The sequence below is a fragment of the Onychostruthus taczanowskii genome, unplaced genomic scaffold, assembly GCF_017590055.1.
Source record: "Onychostruthus taczanowskii isolate IOZ18803 unplaced genomic scaffold, ASM1759005v1 scaffold68, whole genome shotgun sequence".
Lineage (NCBI taxonomy): Eukaryota > Metazoa > Chordata > Aves > Passeriformes > Passeridae > Onychostruthus > Onychostruthus taczanowskii.
Genome location: NW_024504566.1, coordinates 1,560,775 through 1,582,176, shown reverse-complemented (window position 1 = coordinate 1,582,176; position 21,402 = coordinate 1,560,775). Strand labels below are relative to the sequence as shown.

The window sequence follows — 21,402 nt, the reverse complement described above, 5'->3', positions numbered from 1 at the left end:
TGAATGTCTGATGGAGAATTACAGAACCATAGAATATCTGGGTTGGAAGGGACCTTACAGATTATTTAGTTCCAATCCCTCTGCCATGGATAGGGAAACCTTTCACTAGACCAGCTTGTTCAAAGTCCCATCCAAACTAGCCTTGAACACTTCTAGGGATGGGACATCCACAGCTTTTCTGGGCAACTTATTCTAATACCTCACTACCTTCACAGTAGAGAATTTCTTTCTTACATCTCCATCTAAACCTGCCTTCCATCAGTTTGAAGCCATTCCCCCTTGTCCTATCGCTACATGCCCTTGTAAAAAGTCTTCCTCCAGCTCTCTGGTAGACTCCTTTTAGGTTCTCTCTCCTCCAGGCTGAACACCCCCAAGTCTCTCAGCCTGTCTTCACAGGACTGGTGCTCCAGCCCTCTTGTTCATCCTTGTGGCCCTCCCCTGAACTCCCTCCAGGCTGACGTCCTTCTTATGCTGGGGGTCTTGGAGCTGGTTGCAGTAGTCCAGATGGAGTATCATGAGAGCAGAGTAGACAGGAAGAATCCCCTCTCAACCTGCTGGCCACTCCTCTTTGGATGCAGCCCAGGATATGATTGGCCTTCTGTGCAAGTGCACATTTGTTGTGTCATGTAGAGCTTCTTCCAGGATCTGAATTTGATGATTCTTGTGGGTCCCTACCAACTCATGATATTCTGTGTTTCTATAATTCTTGTCAATGAACGCTCCCAAGTCCATCTCCTCAGGGCTGCTGTCAATCCACTCTGTCCAGCCTGTACTTGTGCTTGGGATTGCCGTGCCCCAGCACACATACGCTTGGCCTTGCTGCATTTCATGCAGCCGCTACTCAAGGCTGTCAAGGTCTGCCCTGGATAGTATCCCTTCCCTCCAACACTTCACACAGCTCTGTGGCATTGGCACACATACTGAGGGTGTATTCCATCCCAATCTCCATGTCTCCAGCATAGATGTTAAACAGCACCAGTCCCAATACCAACCCTTGAGGAGTGTCACTTGTTACTAGTCCTCATCAGGACATTGAGTCGTTGCCCACAACTCTTGCCCAGTGTGAGTATTCAGCCAATTCCTTATCTCTGAGTGGTCTCTGAATGAAATCTCCTCACAGACCAGAAGAAACATCAAAGTCCTCTATCAGGACACAAACACTGCCTTTCCAGCCCACCTCAGCTGTTCAAGAGCTTCCTCAAATGCCTTGCATGTCCTCCCAAGTCTGACAGCTCAAACTTTGCACTGTGATGCAAAAACATGCCTCAAGCAGGCCACAAAGTCTCTCTTTCATAAACACAGTAATGGATAAAGATACCAGCACAACACCAGCACTGGGAGCAATGAGTGTATGAATGATTGGTTGGGAGTGGAATACATACTGGACAGTCTCATGGAACTGGGACTCTAAAGACAACACAATGGCAGGATCACATCATGACATGACTGCTAATGCACAGTGCCGGTGCAATTCAATTTCCTCCAAAGCACAGAGACATGTACAGATTGAATTTGAATCCAAGCATATTCTTTGGGCTGATGAACAACATAACTAACAGGGACTCTAGCCTTACAGCATTCAAGTAGTACAGACAGCTCTCCCCAGTATTTTGGAGAGGGAAGGGATAGCTATGAGAATATCAGCACAGCTATCAGATCACTAATCAAGAGGGAAATACACACACTTCAAAGAGGAACTGAACCTTTACTAGCTAATCCATTTCTAGTAGCTATATTTCTGTAAGTTGGAGAACTATGAAGAGGAAAGATATGAGCATGGAATTTAAATTGAGGTCTAGGTGTGTGTTCCAGGAAAAAAAATTACTTACACATAAAGGATAAGAGATTTTAGAAATCTTAAGGCTCCCTTGTACTTACTATATACTTCATCTTTCATTTTGTGCTGGATGTGGAATGCTCTAGCAGTGCTTAGGGAACTTATGACGTTTAATACGGGTGCTAAGGAACACACCTCTCAGCTCAGGCCTGGCTTCTATGGTACTGCACAATACTATACTAAAAGTATGAGAGGTGTTACAGACCTGATGCCTTAATACTATAATGGGAAAAAATAGTAAGTTGGAATGGGAGCCTGAAAGAGTAACACTTTCTTAAAAATTTTTCCTTATAAATCTACTGATATATATATAATCTATGATAACGAAAATAGCTTCTAAACTTGCTTAATTGGTAAGATTAAAAAAAAAGAGGTATTTTAGAAGCCAGTTAAGCTTCCAGTGGAAGAGAAAAACAATGAAAAAATCTGGAATCTAAACAGAAGCAGCATTTATGATTTAAGATACACATGTACAAGATATTACTTTACAAGTTGAAAATTAAGGGCCTCTGCTGAAGTTATATGCATCTCTCCCGCCCACATTTTTTTTATTGCATCTTAAAATCAGACACATTTGACTGGAAGACTAACAGAGCCTACCTTGTCTAAGCTTCCAACTTTGTGCAAAACACACCCACCACCAGCTCTCATAACCTACTAACTTGCATATTCTCATGAATGCTACGCATTAAGGGGAAAGTGAGACAATTTTACCTTTGAGCCACAGAAAATAACACAGTCACCTTAAATTGTTAACATTTCACTTCCATTTCCTTAGATATACTGTTAATACCTCAATTCCAGCTTCATAATTTCAGAGACATCTTCAAATTTTTTTTCTTCCACTTGCAGATCATTAATAGCATCTAGGAGTTTCTGTTGATCTCCAGGATTTGTAATGCCAATCTAAATTTAAAGAGTAATTCCAAATATGATTTACTTTTACTAGACATAACAGTACAGTAACACATTTCACTAGCTTCTAAATATTAAGATTTAAAAAAAAATTCTTTTTAAGTTATTGCAACCAGCTACAATGTGCGTAAGTGACAAAGGAAAAAATAAAACCACAGAAAATATTCAACAATATGAGAAGAGATGAGGAACTGCCAAACTGAAACTGCAGAGGATACTGAGAAAATCTGTTTAGGGTTTATTAAAAAAAAATAATAGCAGTTCGCCTAAGCACTCCTGTCTTGGCAGGATGTTAGGCTTTCCATTTCAGAATGATGCGAGTCATCTCTGACACGATGGTCATGATGGTGATACAAATCATCATGGTGGCGATACAGCATTAACTCAGAAAGAAAGAGTGGAAATTATCAAATCAAAGGGAGAATTTGAGAAGAAGACATATTCTTTAACTGAGGGAAAACAAAAAGATACATACTATGCAACAGATTCTCCAAGTGATGCCTGGAGCAGAAAACACTGGCAGCTGTGCTATCCATCAAGTATCTCAGATTAAATTTTAAGTCATATTTAAATCCTAGGCTGAGAGTTTTCTTGCAGAACACTTAATGAAAAAGAATAGTTAATTTGTTAAAAAAGAAATGCTTCTGTGGCACATTCAGTATTTCCCTTGTTCATGTGACAGGCTGCTGTGCAACGCAGGACTTCTCGTGTGAGCAGCCCTAACATGCTCGTCCACACAAGTGAAAAACCTCTTGACTTTGCTCCTAAGGCACCAGCTGAGTACCTGACTCAACAGGAGTAGACCACTCCTGCATTTGAGACTGCAAGGATCTCACAGTCTCCAAACCTAGACTATATGGGACCCTCACTGATATTCCGAGGACTTGAAGTCACCTCCTGCACCCTCAGAAATCTGGAAGATGTTAGTGTTTGCAGTCTCCCAGATTTCAGTCAGAAAGCATTTCAAATGAACAGCTTATAACGCACATCAGATCTATATTCTAGGGAAGAGACTGTGCCTAGGGAAAGGTTTTTTTCTGAGACCCAATGTTATGACACCCACTGTTCTTTGTGATTGCATAAAACCGTCCTCCAGGTTCTCCACCAATCAGAGCTAAAAAATAATTGTGGGCTCACAAGTATACCTTTAAGCATATCAAAACCATGTTAAGTTTATAGACAAGTATGTTCTTTAGTAATGAAAAACCCCAACACTATTAACTGGGAATTTAACTATAGGTGTCAAGAACTTTTGAACTTTTTAATAGGTTCCCATGAGTCCCTGAATGAATTGTCCTGAAGTCTTTTTAGCAAATATCACTAGCAGCCTTAAGACAGAAATATCTGAGTTTCATATGAATAATCTGCTCCACTTGTGTTGAGCTGTAAGTTTGCTCAATTCACTAGTTCTCAGGTTTGCCTTGTGGAGCCCTATGTGGTATGAACTAATATTTTCTTAAGGCTTACAAAGCATTACAGCAATCATTTTATCATGAATAAGTAAGCAGATTTCTACAACACCAGTTATTCTTGAGGAGTAAAAACTATCTTGCTTAAAAAGTAGGAACTATTCTGAAGACTGCCTTTGCTTTTGACTCCACCTTCTCATTCCTGAAACCAGGAAATCAGGATGCAGCTTTCTGACCAGCATATCAGGGAGATGTACTCTGTTCCCCTAGAAATAAAACATCATTTTGTTCTTCTGCAAATGGGTCACTGAGTACCATATCTTAAATATATTTGTCAGGAAGTAAAAATGTGATGTCACTATAGATAAAGCCTTCTATCACCAAACTGATTCTGCATTTAGTGGTAAAGGGTACAGAACTTCGAGACGGAAGGTTGATAGATCAAGCCAAACTACCTTCCAATTTCTAGATCATCTCTGCAAGAACATGAAGTGTCCCAGAACCTGACTGTTCATGCAATAATGAATGCATGGAACAACCACAGTGCAAAAAGGTCTACTTGATGGATAAGTGGATTTTTAGGTTGGTGTTGTTCACTTGTGTTCTGCAATCCAAATTATGCAAGCACTATTGTGAAGTGGCCATGTTTAAGAATGTGCAAGTGCTGTACAATGGTTTGCTCATATCTGTAAAACAGACTATATGCACTCTCAATTTTAGCCAGATCAACTCTAGGAACATCTATTTTTTTCTTTGCTTAAATACATACAAGGCAGCCCTTCAAAATCCAAGCCCCAAGTTCACTCCAGCATGAATGTGAAAAGAGATGAATAAGATAGCCTCAATACATGAAAGATGATACACTGCACAGATAAAACCAGTGAAGTTATGCACAAACTCTTACATCAATGCCACTCTGCCCAAGTAACCACTAATTTTAATGATCTGACACATTTCTGTCAAATATTAAACACTTTTCAGGGAGTGGGAGCAGAGGAATGAGTCCTGGAACTGTGATATAGAAGCACATAGACCAGATAATTATTCAATTATATAGTTAAAGTTCTGGATTATATTTTGAATTTTGATGTGTCAACTTTACATTACAAAACAAGATGCCAATTTCTCTTATTCTAAATTAAATGAAAACCATTTTAGTTCTAAATGCATCCAGAAGCGAAATTACTTATGTTGCTATCTTATCAGAAAAATGCTTAATACAAAATAAAAAATGCGTCATAAGTAGTGCAGACAAAAACCTCCAAATGTTGAAAAGACATGTTTCAGTATACTGAACACATTTTTTCCAGAATGGAACAGTTTATAAGCTAAAGGAATGCAAGGATTTCAGCTTGAAAGGCTCATTGTTTAGGCTCTGTTGTAGAATACAGATAAAGGTATTTACAGAGAAAATATCTTCCTATATTGTTTGATGAAGGAAAGCTTATCATGTTAATGACAGGATTTCTCCCCAGTTCTCTGGATACAAAGCAGCTTGGTTCAGAGGCATCCATCAAAGGTCATCATTAATCTTTGTAGTAATAAGATCCAGGCTTTTAAAACAGCTGGCTGTTAGCTGAAAGTCTGCTACCACAGCAAAAACTTTCAACTCTGCAGTGACAAGGAAACAGATTAGATTTGTTCTATCAGCAGCGTGGGGAGAAACCGTTAGCAGAGCTCTAAAACAAGACTGCATAAAGAATTTTGGATAACTTATGGAGAGCTAATAAGCCAGGAGTGCTATGCCATTTTTTAACTTCTCAACTGAAGACCCACTAATTAATTTATGTCCATGCACAAAGCATGACTTACTTTTCAGGAACTGTTTCCTGCAAAGTTAACAGACAAAGCAATTAAAGTCTTACAGATTCTATCTCCCTGTGTAGAAGCAGCTGATCCCTGTAGTTATTTCAGTTTGTTAAAAGCTTTTTTGCTTTCATAATAGCGAGCCTCGAACAATTTAGAACACTGAAACAGAAGCTCTAATTTTGAGTAAAATTACACCTCTTAGGAGAGGGAACCATAAAGCTTAGCTGTTCACTGAAGTCCACAATTCTCTCCTCTTCCCCCAATGTTCCCTGGACAAAAACAAGCAATAACTACAATACCAAAGCAAGTGATCACTATGATCATATACTCAGACAGATTTACAGTTTAATGCAATCATTCCCAACACAGCAGTAATGAGAGGAAATCCACAAGAATCTCCTTAAAGGACGAAAATACTATCAACAGGGGCTTCAGAGTTCTAAAAATCCCAGGATACCAGGATGCTGTCCAGTGATCCTGAGGCTTCAGAAAAGCAGTAATACCAAAACACACTGACATGTCTTACAATATTTTGCCCTAGATGAACTCTTAAAAGTCTCTTCATTGACAAAGCTTCCTATACGAACACCCCCTGAGAATACAGAATTACTTGTGAGTTCTGTCAGAAAAATTAGCTACTCAGTTACAAGAGAAAACATCAAGAAAAACAATCCTTGTTGACATCCACTCTAAAGGAATACAATGTTGGATCCAGCTGCCAGAACACACACCTTCTTTGTACCAGGGTTAGGAGAAAAAAAGCTGACACTAAGACATGGCTTGCTCCAGTACAGGGAGCAGTCTTGAAGAGGCTGTTTTTATGAAGTGTCTTTGGAATACCAGACCAGAGACTGCAAAGTTCCCCAGTACAGAGTGCTCAGAAGAATCCTGCAGCCTGAAGTACTTACGTTGTTCCAATGAGGCTCCTATAATTGGATTTTATCATAGCATCTTCCAGTAAGCACAGTTAGTCCTTTCACTTCCCACAGGAAAAATTCCAGCAAAAATAAAGAAAAGCAACCAGCACATCTCAGCTGAGAACTGAAGACTTGTAATAATGCATCATTTAGTCAATAGACCAACCTTTGCAAACAGCAAAGGACAACCTTCTCAGCTGCAGTAAACTGTAAGAAACAAAATCTTCTCTTTTCTCCCTATTTTGGGGACGGCTAAGGTTTTACAAACCTGTTTGGGATACAAGATTCTACAATTTAAGCAATCCTAATGTAAGAGAGCTCTTCTTTCTCCACCAAAAATTACCTCCTCACAAAGGAGGACCACATCTAAAGTAGTTGCTTAGTATTATATACTGCTTATCCTAGCACTGACTTCCCTTCAGAGAAATCACAATTAAAAACTAAAAATGCTAACAACTAACACTTAAACTAGAACTATTTCCTGCTTATCCCTGATCACTCATTGATCTGTGAGATTACATCAGAAAAAGCCTGTCTATAGTCACATTAAAATTCAAGAAGTTGCAGAAGATGTTGAAAGAGCTCTTGCAAGGTTAGACATTTATAATGAGAAGAGAAGACATTAAAAACATTTTAACAAAGAGGACAAAATTAAATTATATTCTAAAGCAGTAAACTGACCTGTATTAAATCATCTTTTTGCATGGTCAGAAGTTGTCTCAAAGCTATATCTTGTTCCTGTATAAAACAAAGGGGTTTCTGCCATCAAAAATAATTTCAGAATAAAACAGTTTAAAACTTGATTTTCTTCCTTGTTTTACTTCAGTTTTTAGGAACAAAACCAGCTACAAAACATCATTATTGAAGCAATGAAAGATCTGTCTAGTTTAGAAACATCAAATGCTGTGACTAATGCATGTAATCAAGAAAACAAATTTAGTCCACTGCAGTTTAACTTCCCATTTTATTAAAAAAAAAAATGGTTTAAGGAATTGATTTGAGTTAATATATTAATGGTAATATATTTTTTTTAAATGCAGTAGGTGCATTTTGCTTTCATGGATTACTTCACAGGTAGCAAATAGCCCGCAAAATTACCTGCAGTAATTCTCTAATGTGTTCTAGACCAAGACCATGTAAAAACACTTCCATGTCATGAAAAGTTGAATAGGAACTGTAAAGATAATTAATGAGATTGAAGTTAGAAACAGTGGAAATTATAAAAAGAAAAAAAACCCCAAAACATCCATAACAAAATGTTACAGAAAAGCTCCCCAGACAGCACTTGGGAGGAACCTGAAGTTGCACACACCTGCTGATGACAGAAGTACCTCACAAGCAAACAACTCAATCTATCAAAAAATTTTTAGATGTCTTTTCTGTCTCATAAGTTGAATTGAGCCCAAAGGGGATGACTTTCATACATAGAGGTAATTTTAGGTCACAAAACATTCCAAATGAACCCTAAAGCTGGGTCACAAAAGCCTGAAAAATGTGTGAGGTTAAGGAAGAAAACTATGTACATAACATTCATATTAATTGGATTCAGTCCACAACTGGTACCCTTCCCATTCCAGTTAAGCCAAAAAAGGTTCTCAAGAAAACAGGACTGTCTGTAATTAAAAATACTGGAAATTACTCCATCAAGAAACTTGTCAGAAGACTACTGTTCAGAAGGTGGACTGAGGAAGTAGTTAACACTGAACTGTAAGTTCAGAGTTTAACATTTATAAGCAAATATAAAATATCAATTTTGATTCCCCACTCTTCCAAGGGATATAAAAGTATAAGAGGAAAAATAACTAAACAGCTTTCAACAATCAGATAAACTGTAATGTAAAGAATTAAACAGAAGAGCAAATCCTACAAAATCCTGAAAGGACTACTGCATTTGCTACAACAAATCTTTTGCCAAAATCCTGAATTATGACATACTTTGCTCTGTCTTGTAGGCCCTGAAATGAAGGTCTGCCTCTTCCCCTCAAAGACTGAAGGAGCATCTTGAGTGCCATCACATGGCACATACAGGGCAGCCAGGGAAGCAGGCTCAGCCAGCATGAGTTTAGGAGAGATAAAGACCAACATTACTTCCTTTTTAGACAAGGTGACCCACCTAGCAGATGAGGGAAAGGTTGTGGATATTGTCTACCTGGACTTTAGTAAAGCTTCCAATACTGTCTTCAAGAGCATTCTCCTGGAGAAGCTGGCAGCCTACTGGGTTAAAAACTGGCTGCATGCCCAGGCCCAGAGAGTGGCAAATGGTGTTACATCCATTGGTGGCCAGTCACTGGCAGTATTCCCCAGGGCTCCGTGGTGGGGCCAGTCCTGTTTAATGATCAGGATGAGGGATTTAGGGTACCCTGAGTAAGTTCACACATGACACCAAGCAGGGTGAGAATGTTGATCTGCTGGAGGGTTACAAGGCACTGCAGAGGGATCTGGACAGGCAGCCCAGCAGAAAAGGACCTTGGGGTGCTCACTGACAGCTGAATATAAGCCAGAGTGTGTCCAGGTGTCCAAGAAGGCCAATAACATCCTGGCTTGGATCAGAAATAGTGTGGCCAGCATGACTAGGGAAGAGATTGTCCCCCTGCACCCAGCACTGGTGAGGCCACACCTCAAGTTCTGTGTCCAGTTCTGGGCCCCTCACTACAAGAAAGAAATTGAGGGGCTGAAGCATGTCCAGAGGAGAGCAATGGAGGTGGTGAAGGGTCTAGAGAGTGAGTTGTATGAGGACTGGCTGAGGGAGCTGGGGTTCTTTAGCATGGGGAAAAGGAGACTCAGGGGAGACCTTATCACTCTACAACTACCTGAAAGGAGGCTGTAGCCAGGTGGGGGTTTGGCCTGTTCTCCCAAGCAACTAGCAACAAAATGAGAGCTGACACAAGGAAGGTTCAGGCAGGATATCAGAAAGAATTTCTTCACTGAAAGGGTGGTCAAGCATTGGAACGGGCTGCCCGGGGAGGTGGTTGAGTCACCATCCCTAGAAGAGTTCAAGAAATGACATGGTGCTTAGTATTAAGGTTTAGTTGACATGGTAGTGCTCAGTCAAGGGTAGGCCTCTATGGAGGTGTTTTCCAACCTAAATGATTCTAGGATTCTAAACACAGAATCTGGTGAGGCTTTGCCTGAAGTACTCTGTCTGAGACTACCTCACTGTGAACTGCTACCCTGTGAACTGCCATCAGCCCATCAGCCTAATGCTACAAAACTAGAGCATTCCAAATTCAGCAGGACTGGCTGAGCAGGGGCAATCTGACCAATCAGAACAGCCTATGGACACTACCAGCTGTCTTTTTAAGACCACGCAGCTCAAGCTGAAGGATGCAAGCAGATGGTATGCTGAGGACTTCTTAGCCAAGTTCTTGTACAAAATCATATCAGAAATCTCTGAAGTTGCTGAAGCAGGTGCTGATTTCAGGCATAGGGTACCTTTAGCTTCAGGGTCAGGGGCACACTCTGCCAAAACTTCCAGAGCTTAACTAGTGCTCATACTTAATTTTGACTCTCCAATTGATTCAAGAAAAAAGAAAAGAGCATAGCTCTTGATGGCAATGAAGCTGAACACAGGCATTCAGTGAAAGCATCAAAAATTTAACATCAAATGAAAACAAGCACAGAACAAGTGTGCAACACGGGAGCATACAAATTTAACAGAGCTAAAAAGTGACATTGGACCCTGGCTCTCCTACACTTTACACTAAATGAGAGGAAAGAAAAATCTAGAGCATACTTTTTGTTTACAATGTCAAGGAACTTTGCAATCTTGAAAAATTGATAGTGCATTAATATACTTATTGTGGACTCTTGGCAGCACTCCAAACAAGACACATTATGTAACAGAACAACTTAATCATTGATATGAACAAATACAATCTTTTAGGAATGTTTCTAAGCTAAAATTACACTACAACTGTACTTACCCAACACTGTGGTCAGAGACAGCTGTCAGAAATTTGCCGATAGCCTCTTGCTCAACTGTTTTATGGTATCTCCCTTGCAAGTGATTTGCAGCCAACGAGAGCAAACTAAATATCTGGAACAGTCAAAATTAATTAATTATTATTAAAACTCAAAATATATAAAAAATACATGGGAATAAGATTACATTCAATTACTACTTACAGGGAACATGGAACATCTGCCACTTCTCTAAAGCATACATCTATAATGAGAAGTTAAGACTAAACTAAGAGTTTACCAAGAGTGTTCCAGCACAACAATGAACATATTTGTGTCTATCACAGTCTAAAAAAACTATCTGCCATTACAGAAAAAGTCAGACACCAACACAGTCGTTTTTGCTGCTTGCAGACAAGAATTCTACATACCCAATGCAGTAAGTTCTCTAAAGAACAAAAGGCATATGACTCTTTTAATGTCTCCACTTCCAGTGCATATATAAACATAAGATTTACCAATTTACAACTGACAATCTAAGTTAACTGTATCTGACAGACAGGGGTTCTTTTAACTGATTAAAGAAGAAGCCTTCTGGTAGGCATCACTACACAGTGGTGATGGATTGCAGACATTGTACTGCCTCTGTGTGGGTTTTGAGATAGTTACAAGAAAATTCAGCAAAAGAAGTAGATCCTTAATAAAGCTAAAAGAATGGTGAAACCACTTGCCTGGACTGGCCAGTTTTATACACATATACAACCATTTGGGTTGATCCTGGCTGGAAAATAAGCCCCTACTGAGACTAGCAGGATGGGGGAGAATAAGATGGGTAAAAGTGAGAAAACTTTTCATGGGCTGAGATAATATAATTTGATATGTGAAGGGGAACAAAAAAATGAACCCAAAAGCTAAGTGATGCAAAAGCAGGTATTTACCCCCTCCTACCAGCAGACAATACCCAACCACTCTCCAATTTTATTGCTGAGCATGATATAGGACTTGGAATACCCCTTGTGTGAGCTGCAGTGAGCAGCCCAGGGCTGTGCCCCCTCCCAACCTCTTGCTCACTTCTCAGCCTACTTGCAAGAGATGGGGAGCAGAGTGAGAAACAAAGATGGCCTTGAATCTGCACAAACACAGCTCAGCAACAGCTAAAACACTGGTGTGTTATCAACAATGTTTTGGTCACAGTCATAAAACACAGCACCATACAGGCTGTTTGGAAGAAAATAACTCCCAGTCAAATCCAGAATAATACAAAAGAAAAATATTTTCCCTCCCAGAAAGAGTTTCTGCAGACATTTTTTGTGTGACAGCCCCTTGGGCTGTCAACAGCCTGAAAGCAAACCCTGAAGCTGGAAGAAGCTCATGATCATTAAATATCTCAATACCATCTGCAAGACTTTGCACCAATTGTGTGAAAGTTAGCACTTCAGGTCAAGAGGCAAGAGCCATCTCTCAAGTGTGGCAAGCCTGTATTCCCTCCATGCCAGAGAAAGTCACATTATAAGATTATATGGCTGCAACCTGCTGAACAAGGTGTTCATCAAAGGCAGAAAGCATTCTTAGTAACCTGAGCTAGCAGATCACTGAGCCTCAGACACAGATCTTGCTAGCTTCCACTGACAGCTCTGTGCATAGTTATCATTTTTGCTCCTGCCTAGCCCTTGTGTTGGCAGGGACAAAAAAAAAAAAAAAGAAAAAAAAAGAAGAGGTAAGAAGCTGTAAAGTACAATTCATAATAGTAAATTATACATTTTTGAAAAGCCCATGTAAAAAGCCACATCATTGGCAAGAGCAACTCAAAACAAAATACACAGGAATATGGTCTGACTGATCCACCATCAGTCAGATAACATCTGATATCAGTCAGTCAGTATCATCTGGTAACAGCAGTAAACATTTATTTTAGGAGAATACATGTCTTTGGTAGCCCTCCATATTGGTAATTAGCAGCTGCTCTTTCCATGATCTGATGGCCAATTTACATTACTGTACACCTTCCTCCAGAGAATGAAACTTGAAAATGGCCAACACCAACTACTCTTTTTTTGGCTTTAGCCTTTTCACTTTCAAACTCAACGAGAAGCTATACACTATAAATCAGTTTGATATCTGCCTTCTCTCACATACTTTGGCATATAGGTTAAAACACATTTTCTACTTCTTGTATCAACACTGCAAACATGAATAATCCCTTGTTTTGTATTCTACACCTAAAGTCAATGATTCTGAAAGAAAAAAGAATAAAGGTTTCCAAACCACTACAATATAGCCTTTACAGCACCATGAAAAGCTGTGATATAACAGAAAATAGTCTGTTATAAACATAAATGTAACAGCATTAGTATTCAACTAGCTGTCATTATGTTGTTATTAAAGTAATATTTCTACTGAAAATTATATGATAAATGAAAACACTTTTGACACAAAATACAGAATTTGCATTTCTAAGAGAAATTAAATACCTCTAAATGTTTATTGATTTTTGCTATGTCTGCTGCTGTTTTTTCATCCTTGGTCTGTAGATTTTTGTCAGCTCCTAGCTCAAGCAACTTCAAAATTACACTTTTATGTCCATGCTGTGCCGCCCATATCAATGCCTGCAAAGAACAACTTTGTTTTAACAATTTTACATATGAAGCAAAACCCAACACTTTCAATCAATAAAGCATGGCCCAATATGGAGACAAAGACAATTAATGCAAGAGGATCTCAAAGTAGTGCTAAAGAACAAAATTCTGAAAAATGTTTCTCAGAAAGCTGTACTTCAAAACAAGCTAGCTGGGTACTCACTTTTTAAATTTTTTATCATTAAATACAACACACAAAATAAATCACTTACTGTATATCCATTTTCATCTTGGGCATTTATGTGTGATCCATGAGCAACAAGAAAAGCAACTACCCGAGAATAGCCTTTTCTAGCTGCGTACATCAGTGCAGTCATTTGTTTCCTGAAAGAAAAGGTGCCAGGTGAAATCAAGTATGTCAAAATGCAAAAAGAAAAAAAATGTTGGCACACTTCTATTTTCATTTTTAAAAATATTTTAAAAATACACTGCCTAAGTGATGTGCTTTAATGCAGACAATTTCAATCCAAAGTTTGGAAAAAATGAGGAGTTTAACTGAGAGAAAGATGTAAATCACAACTGAATATTTAAGAGAAAGAATATTAAAAGTAACAACTATGTTCATAAATGCAAAACTCTCTCTAGTAGAATTAGTGTAAGCAAAATATCTGTATCTTTAAGACCCTGCAGCAGGGGACCTCTTTGTGTGTGTCTGTGTGTGTAGGTTGCTTTTATGCAGGAATTTTTCAAAGCTCTCCAGCGAGGTTTATCGCTGCCTGCTTCATCTTTGCTCAGGTAATGGCCATTCTGCTTGATTTTTTCCCCCCTTGGCGCAGAGAAGCTGCAGGAGCAATATCTGAACTACCTTGAGGGTGAGCTCTGCAGCTGCCTGTCTGAAAAACCAGCGGGTACCACGCTGGCAGAAGTGGAGCAGAGCCACCCGCTGCAGCCCAAGAAGCTGCTGACTGCACTGAGCTGGGGAGAGGATGCACTGAGCGGCTCCAGCCCAGATGTTTCAGCTGTTGTGCCCACTCAGCGCTGCCTTGCCATGGGGTTGCTCTTTGCTTGCTGCTGGAACAGCTCCGTGAGGATCCTGCTTTCCAGGGAGGATTCTCACACCATCTTACCACTCTGTCCTACAAAGCCTGAAACTCTCCTGCTGGGCTCATTTCGTGAAGGGATGGTTTCCACCATTTTGGGTCTCTGTTGCAGTGGGGTATGAGGTCTAGCAGTTATTTACTTTTTTCCCCCATGCCTTTTGGCGTTCTGTTTGTTAATAAACCACTGTTTTTTCTCTTTCATCTATTATTAATTTCTTATTGGTGGAAAGGGATTGTTGGAATACTTAAACAAGATGACCCATTCCAAAATGTTCTTCTTCAAAGTGTCTCAAACCAAGACATGATCTTATGCTTCTAGAGATGCTTACAAGATGAAGCCATTATGAAATATTGCTCGAAAGCTTCTGTTTGCAAAGTATCTTTCCAGATGCCTGACACATTCTTTGGTGGATTAAGACTGCAGAATTAAAGAAAAAAAAAAAGGCAGTATTGGAGGAAAAAGATGATAGAGTTTCTGGTTGTACCAAGTAATTACTAAGATTTAAGGTAAAATATTTTATTACTGTTGTTTAATCAAAATCTATTGTATTTTAAAAAGCAATAGTTTTTAATAAAAATATTATGTATTGCTTGTAATGTACAGCTCCATGTTAAAAATCTACTTTCTAGAGATTATTATATTTTGCTAGGATACACCTGATGGGAGGCCTGTTCTTCCCAATACCGGGTTTCTTAATAATAAGTTCATCAACCACTAGAGGGACCCCCAAATTCATGTCTTAAAGCAACTGCCTTAAAATTTCTGGCTCCTTCCAGAGAGCATGGCTAGAACTAAGGCTTTGCACATTTTTCTTTGGTTTCAACCATTCATACAAGGATAATGTTCTGTCTTATGCAAACACAGTTAAAACTGTACTGAATGAAATCCAGTAACATTACAAATTTGAAACAACCTTATGCTAGGGGAAAAAGGTCAATCACATAGAGATAAGCAAAATGAAAGGAACCAGACCTTCAAGACATACCGTCAACAACATAACTTGGTAATGAAGCAAAAATATTTACATCAGTCTAGAACTTAGTTCATCAAAACTAAAAAAGCAGAAGTTCTGACTGTATGTGAGGAGACATTTCACAACAGAGCACAGCCAATTACTGGAAATGGTTGCTCAGAGAAGTTTTTTAGCCTCCATCTCTAGTGGATTTCAAGACCAGATGGCAACCTAGCCCAATTTTACAGCAGACGTAGCTTTAAGTTGGACTAGAAACCTCCTGAAATCCCTACTGACATTAATTACCCTATAGAGATTACTATAAAAATAGAGAAAGATTATAACCTGCATCTTCAACCTATAACTGATACACCCATGTATCTCACTATCTCTATAGGTCTCTATAGAGCTGTCTATACAGAGACATATACAGAAATCTACATTTTAAAGAATGAGCAGAAGTTGATGATAACCTAATAATTTGTAGCAACAAAATGCAAACTTTTTTGCCCAACATGGACACTCCCATGCTTCTTTCTTTTCGGTGGTAAATAGCCTTTGACTAACTTCACATGCCATCACCTTTGAAGTATTTACCATTTACATCTGACTGCAAAACCAGTCCAATCACACCTGGTTTCATTTTTCCCACTCTCAACCTTTTTTTTTTTTAATTTTGATACTACATCACAGCTATCTTCTGTTTTTTCAAAGGAAAAAAAAAAACTAAACAAAAGCCCTGGGGCTACAGAATAGTCTTTTCTCCAAAGAATGTGATCTAGTTACAGCTGTATAGTACTGCAGGCATGATACTTGAAATCAACCCAACAACTCAATGACACTAAAGCCATTAAAAGAACTGCTCAATTTGCAAGCAAAACTCAATAAATACAGCATTTAAAAGGTCCATCAACATGATTGTGCAATTAGTACTGTAAGCATTCAATTTTAATGCCTGAGTTTTAATTTCGAAGGCTACAAGCTGTTTCAGGATAGAAACAAATGCATTGCTGCAGAAATTTCCACCTCTACGTGCAAGAGTGTGCCCTGAGCCACCCCATGAAAGCAGCATCTATTTAAATGTATGGCCACAGGGGGAAAACAAGAGCACTGGGGAAAACAAACCTTGTTTTCCTAACCCTGCAATGAACCCCCACAACCACAACAGCAGCTTTAACATGGCAAATCCACTGTTTCCTGCTTAAGGTGAAGAGAAATGAAACATATTGGTACATCTTAGTGCAATCTAAAAACGTTAATCAAGTGTAGTGATACTCATCTAGACAGATCTTAAGCATCCTTTCATAATTTTGAGGAACTGCTGTGTTTCAGCAGTCTGGTTTGCAGGTGACCTTCTTGTCCAAACACCCATTAAGTCCTTTTGTATGGTACAATTTGCCAAATGACATTTTTCCACATTGAATATGATACTCAAGTCATAGTCAGTAAATAAATAAAATCGTCAAAGGCATATAAGCAATTTATTAATTAAACATCTAACTATGTTTGCTTCCAGTTTTGCAGCACCTACATAAAAGGCAGGGCCTCATGCAAATGAAGAGAGACTTTTGTTTGTTTATTTGTTTTTATCTTTAGAGTCACAGAAAATTCTGAGCTGGAAGGGACCCACAAGGATTACAGAGTCCAACTCCTGGCCCCAGACATGACAAACCCAAAATCACGCCACATAGTTGAGAGCACTGTCCAAATGCTTCTTGAGCTCTGTCAAACTTGGTGCTATGATCATTCTCCTAGGAGCCTGTTCCAATGCCCAACTACCCTCTGGCAGAAGAACCTTTTCCTAATATCCAATGTAAACATCCTCTAACACAGCCTGGCGCTCTAAGTATCCCTGCTTTTATATTAAGACTGGAGAAAAAAACAAAAATAGAAGCTTTTTTAGTTTTCAGGGCCGTCCCAAACTTTGTATGTGACGTGTACACATAGATAAAACCACAAGTTCTTACAGGCTCACTTTACCTTGTGGAAAAATGGGGCAAAATTTACACCAAAAGACAACAAGCTGAGTAGAACACACCTACTACCCTGAAGCTGTCTATCCCAGTCAGTCAGGAGCCATGACAGAACTGGTGATAAAGTTTTATCTCCTAGATGGCAAGCATCTGACTCAAAAATGTATTGAACAGATGCCACTAAACTGGATCTGTGGTGAAGAATTCACCACACTTGACAAATAAACATGCTGTGTGAGGGATCACGATCTCAAGCAAGTCAAACTTCACCTTCCTGGAAATTTTCGTAAGAGGAAGGAGAGGAGATGTCTCCTATTTACCCACAGGTTTCCTTTCACTGGGGAGACATCTATAAAAAATTTAGTATTTCACGGTGGTGGTCTTGATAAGTTGTAAGTAAAGTCTCATAAGTGGATACATGTTTATTAACTAAACCAGTGTATCGGTAACACTAGAAAAAATGCAGCAGGTAGAAAACAATTTAGCCTAGAGTTTAGTCTCAATCTTTTTTTACTGAGATCCCAAAGCAAGGAAATGATGCTGCAAGACACTATTTTAGTCTATTGATCTGTAAACTGAACAATTCTTCAGATAAACATCTGAAAGCATCTTCGGAAGCTTTTGGAGCCAGTTTCCCCATTCCACTGCTGCACATTAAGCCTGGAACTGAGAAATTAAGTGGTAACAGTGTATTCACAGCAACAGAAGATAATCTATTTGCCCATTTTCTGGCTTAGTGGGATTTAGTGAATTAATGGAAAATCCTATATAACAAGTAATATTGGAAGAACATATTTCAGTATAACTTTAGTAAAGCACTGCAGGTTAAAAAAGGATTTTTAAAAACACTACTTAAAGACTTCCAGGTCTTACAAAGGGATAGAGTACATAATTTACATTTTGGAGCAGAGGAAGGTGAATGACATGAGACAAGCAAAACAAATTTCTTAAGGTAGCACTAACTTAAATGAAGCATTCAGGCCATAGTAGCTCTACAAAGGCTATTGAGAGCAGGTCTTACAATGCCTTCTTGTCTCACCTAGCCATTACTCTACTTGTTTGACTTTCAAAACCTTTAGCTAGCACTTACGCTTTGATACACTACATTCTCATCAACAATACTGTTTTTACAGCCACTAGTACTCAGTTTCCAATTTTGATTTAACAAAAATATCCTGAGTTATGCTACTGAATACTTTCTCCTTGAACCATACTTGAACCACATCCCCTTGCAAAGAAACTATCTACCTACCCATTCCTAAACTTGCCTCCTTTCTTTGCATTTCAAAAATCACGTCTTTCCCACTAGTCCCTCCCCACTCCACACACACATAGTAAATTAGACCCACTCCCTCCAAGTTTCTGTGTATCACCTCCAGATGACATGAAATAACAGCCTACTGGTTGCCCTGATGGAGCAGTAGAGAAAGGTTAAACATTAAACCCTGCTTACATGAAGGTTAAGTATTCTGCTCTGCATTCACACACATTCCAGTGACTGGTGGACAGAAGAGAAGCTTCCTAGAATCATTCTGGTTCTTACATGCTAAGAAAACCATGAGACTAATGAAAACCTTAGCTCTTCAGCTGCAGTAAGCTGATCACACAGGAAATACCTTCACAATAATCTCAATTCACTGACAGTTCTTGATCTCTACCACAGAACATTCTGCTTGCTCTAATGGAACAGGTGGAATGAGACTGCAGTGCCACAGAGAGGGGCTGTTTGATCCCTTATGGTCACATAAGGCAGTTTATTGTGTTTTGTCCTCATTTCTGAACACACAGCAAGAAGTCCATGAGAAACAGCAGCTGTTGTCTGAGCAGACCCAACGACGGAGTGGCATGCACATATGTCAAATAATGGAAAGGAAGAAAGGTAGCTCAAAGGTCTGAGATGACAAGGTCTGGATTTTTCAAGTCTCTGCTTTTATTTAGCATAAATGACATTTCTGATTGTCACTTAATTTATCTTTTCATTTGAGAAAGACTATTACTGCAAAACTGAAAAAGCCACAACCATATCTGCTCAATGCACAAATAGGTCATGTTAGCACAAGGTCTAAGGACACAAAAAAGGTAGTAAATAAATATTTGTATATAAAGATATAAAAAAACCATGTAAAACACACCTTAAGTTTATAAGTAAAATTTAAAAATTAAAACTCCTACTTCTCGTGTCAGCTTTCACACTCTCTTCCCCCAAAGTTTAACCAAAGGCCTGTCCAAATGCAAACCTGCAGCTCTGCACTCTTGCTTCCATTTCCAGCACCCAAGACAAAGTTAATAATGCAAAGTCTTCCCCTATTTTTTAAACAGGATGTTTATTCTAACACCCAGCTATCTGACAACAACAATATGTAATTATTTCAGAGTATGTAGCTTTCTCTTCTCTCATGAAGAATTTCTAGTCTCTCTGATAAGAATAAAAGAATGGCATTTAAATTTGTTACATCAGTTGCACTTCAGCAGAACTCTGTTTCTTCCTTGTCTATCAGTACTGTGCTTATAGTGAGGTTCAGGGCCTTGAGTAATTGAATTCTACTATGGAAAACCAAAGGCCTTCAATTCTATTCTTTTTAGAGAGCTACTCAGTCTATATATCCCAGGTAACGTGATGAAAGAGGTGTGGTACAAAAAAATGCTGTTAGATGAAAAACTAGATGACCTAAGCACTATTTTTTTTTTAGCAGAGACTAGACAGTTTATCCTGGGGTCAGACCAGAATTTATTTCTTTTTGATGTAAAATGAAACATTTCATCTGACTGTAAAATTACAGACATCTCACAATGCACTGCTTCAAACCGCTGAGACACAAAGTTGTAATTGAAGGACATTATTACTTGTTTCTAAAAGGAGCTTAACCTCTTTAATCCAAATTATTCCACATTGCAGTGGAATAAATTTATTTTATTTACAGAATTTTGTTTTCCATGGGAAGCACTCATGGAAAGTGAAAAGAATATAGCCACAAAGATATCCACAAAAAAGTTCAAAAGTAGGATATGAACTTAAATAATGAATTGATTTGACTTCCATCCCTATGCAGAAGAAGCAATACGATTTAGGAAAGGCAGAGGACATATTTCTTGCCCTTATACTTCAGTCGTGTGAAGAATTAAGATTTTTATTTTGTTCAGCTGAAGAATATACTTCCAATTTGATAAAGCTGATCACAGTCTTATTTATTCAGATTAACAATTGTACTAACAAGTATAAGTATCTGGGTACTAATATTTTCTTATACAATCAGCAGTGAAATTACAAGAAGTATGTAGACTTCATCTTAACCACCACCAACAGCTATGTCTATAAACACGTCTCTGTATAATAATATTAAATTTTGTACTGTATTCACCCATGTGGGGTTTTCAATACCTGCAAGCAAGGTTAGGGTCAGCATTCCTTGATAAAAGCAGTTCGACAGTGTTCAAGATGTTCTCCTCTGAAGCCTGTGCAGTACACGCTGCCATCAACACGGTGTATTTATCTGTTTGGAAATTTGCAGTTAGGGAATTATATATGTAAATGTAAATAGCATGCTAATCCAGAAGCTCCTTTAAAAGTCTTTGTATTTGCTAGAGTTGCTACTGAGACTTTGATACCCTATTATATTTGGAAAAGGCTAACAATCGTGTTTGCCTGTCTGAAAATCACTAGAATGATCAGGTAAGAAAAAGGCACCTGAGGAGATGCTCAGAAACATGAGAGTGAATCACAGTAGTAAAATATCTACTCCTAAGGAAGTTCAGAATAGCATGAAAGTACCCCAAAGCTTATAGGAGCTTAACTATAGATGCTTATTTCTCAAAACACATTCCACACCAGTAGATTCGCTCCCTATTCTTCCCCTCCAGTAAATGGAAGTAACAGTTGCAATGGATAGAAAAAGGTACACATAATGTATTATGAACACATAGTGACACCAGTTTTGGGGAGAACAGAGGCCAATACAAAAGACACTGGAAGCAAAAGAGCTTCATGATAGGTCTTAAGGAGGAAGAATTAAATT

General features: G+C 38.7%; 1 protein-coding gene across 1 annotated transcript in view; it reads right to left on the bottom strand.

Annotated features, from left to right (window-relative positions):
• ASZ1 (ankyrin repeat, SAM and basic leucine zipper domain containing 1) overlaps window positions 1–21,402 on the bottom strand; it is a 35,323-nt gene that overhangs the window by 5,184 nt on the left and 8,737 nt on the right. The window contains exons 4-10 of the mRNA XM_041421048.1: window positions 20,769–20,880; window positions 13,636–13,747; window positions 13,259–13,393; window positions 10,811–10,923; window positions 7,986–8,061; window positions 7,569–7,625; window positions 2,631–2,743 (exon numbers count right to left, since the gene is read on the bottom strand). Coding sequence (XP_041276982.1) covers window positions 2,631–2,743; window positions 7,569–7,625; window positions 7,986–8,061; window positions 10,811–10,923; window positions 13,259–13,393; window positions 13,636–13,747; window positions 20,769–20,880 — 718 coding nt within the window. The remainder of the gene's footprint in view (window positions 1–2,630; window positions 2,744–7,568; window positions 7,626–7,985; window positions 8,062–10,810; window positions 10,924–13,258; window positions 13,394–13,635; window positions 13,748–20,768; window positions 20,881–21,402) is intronic.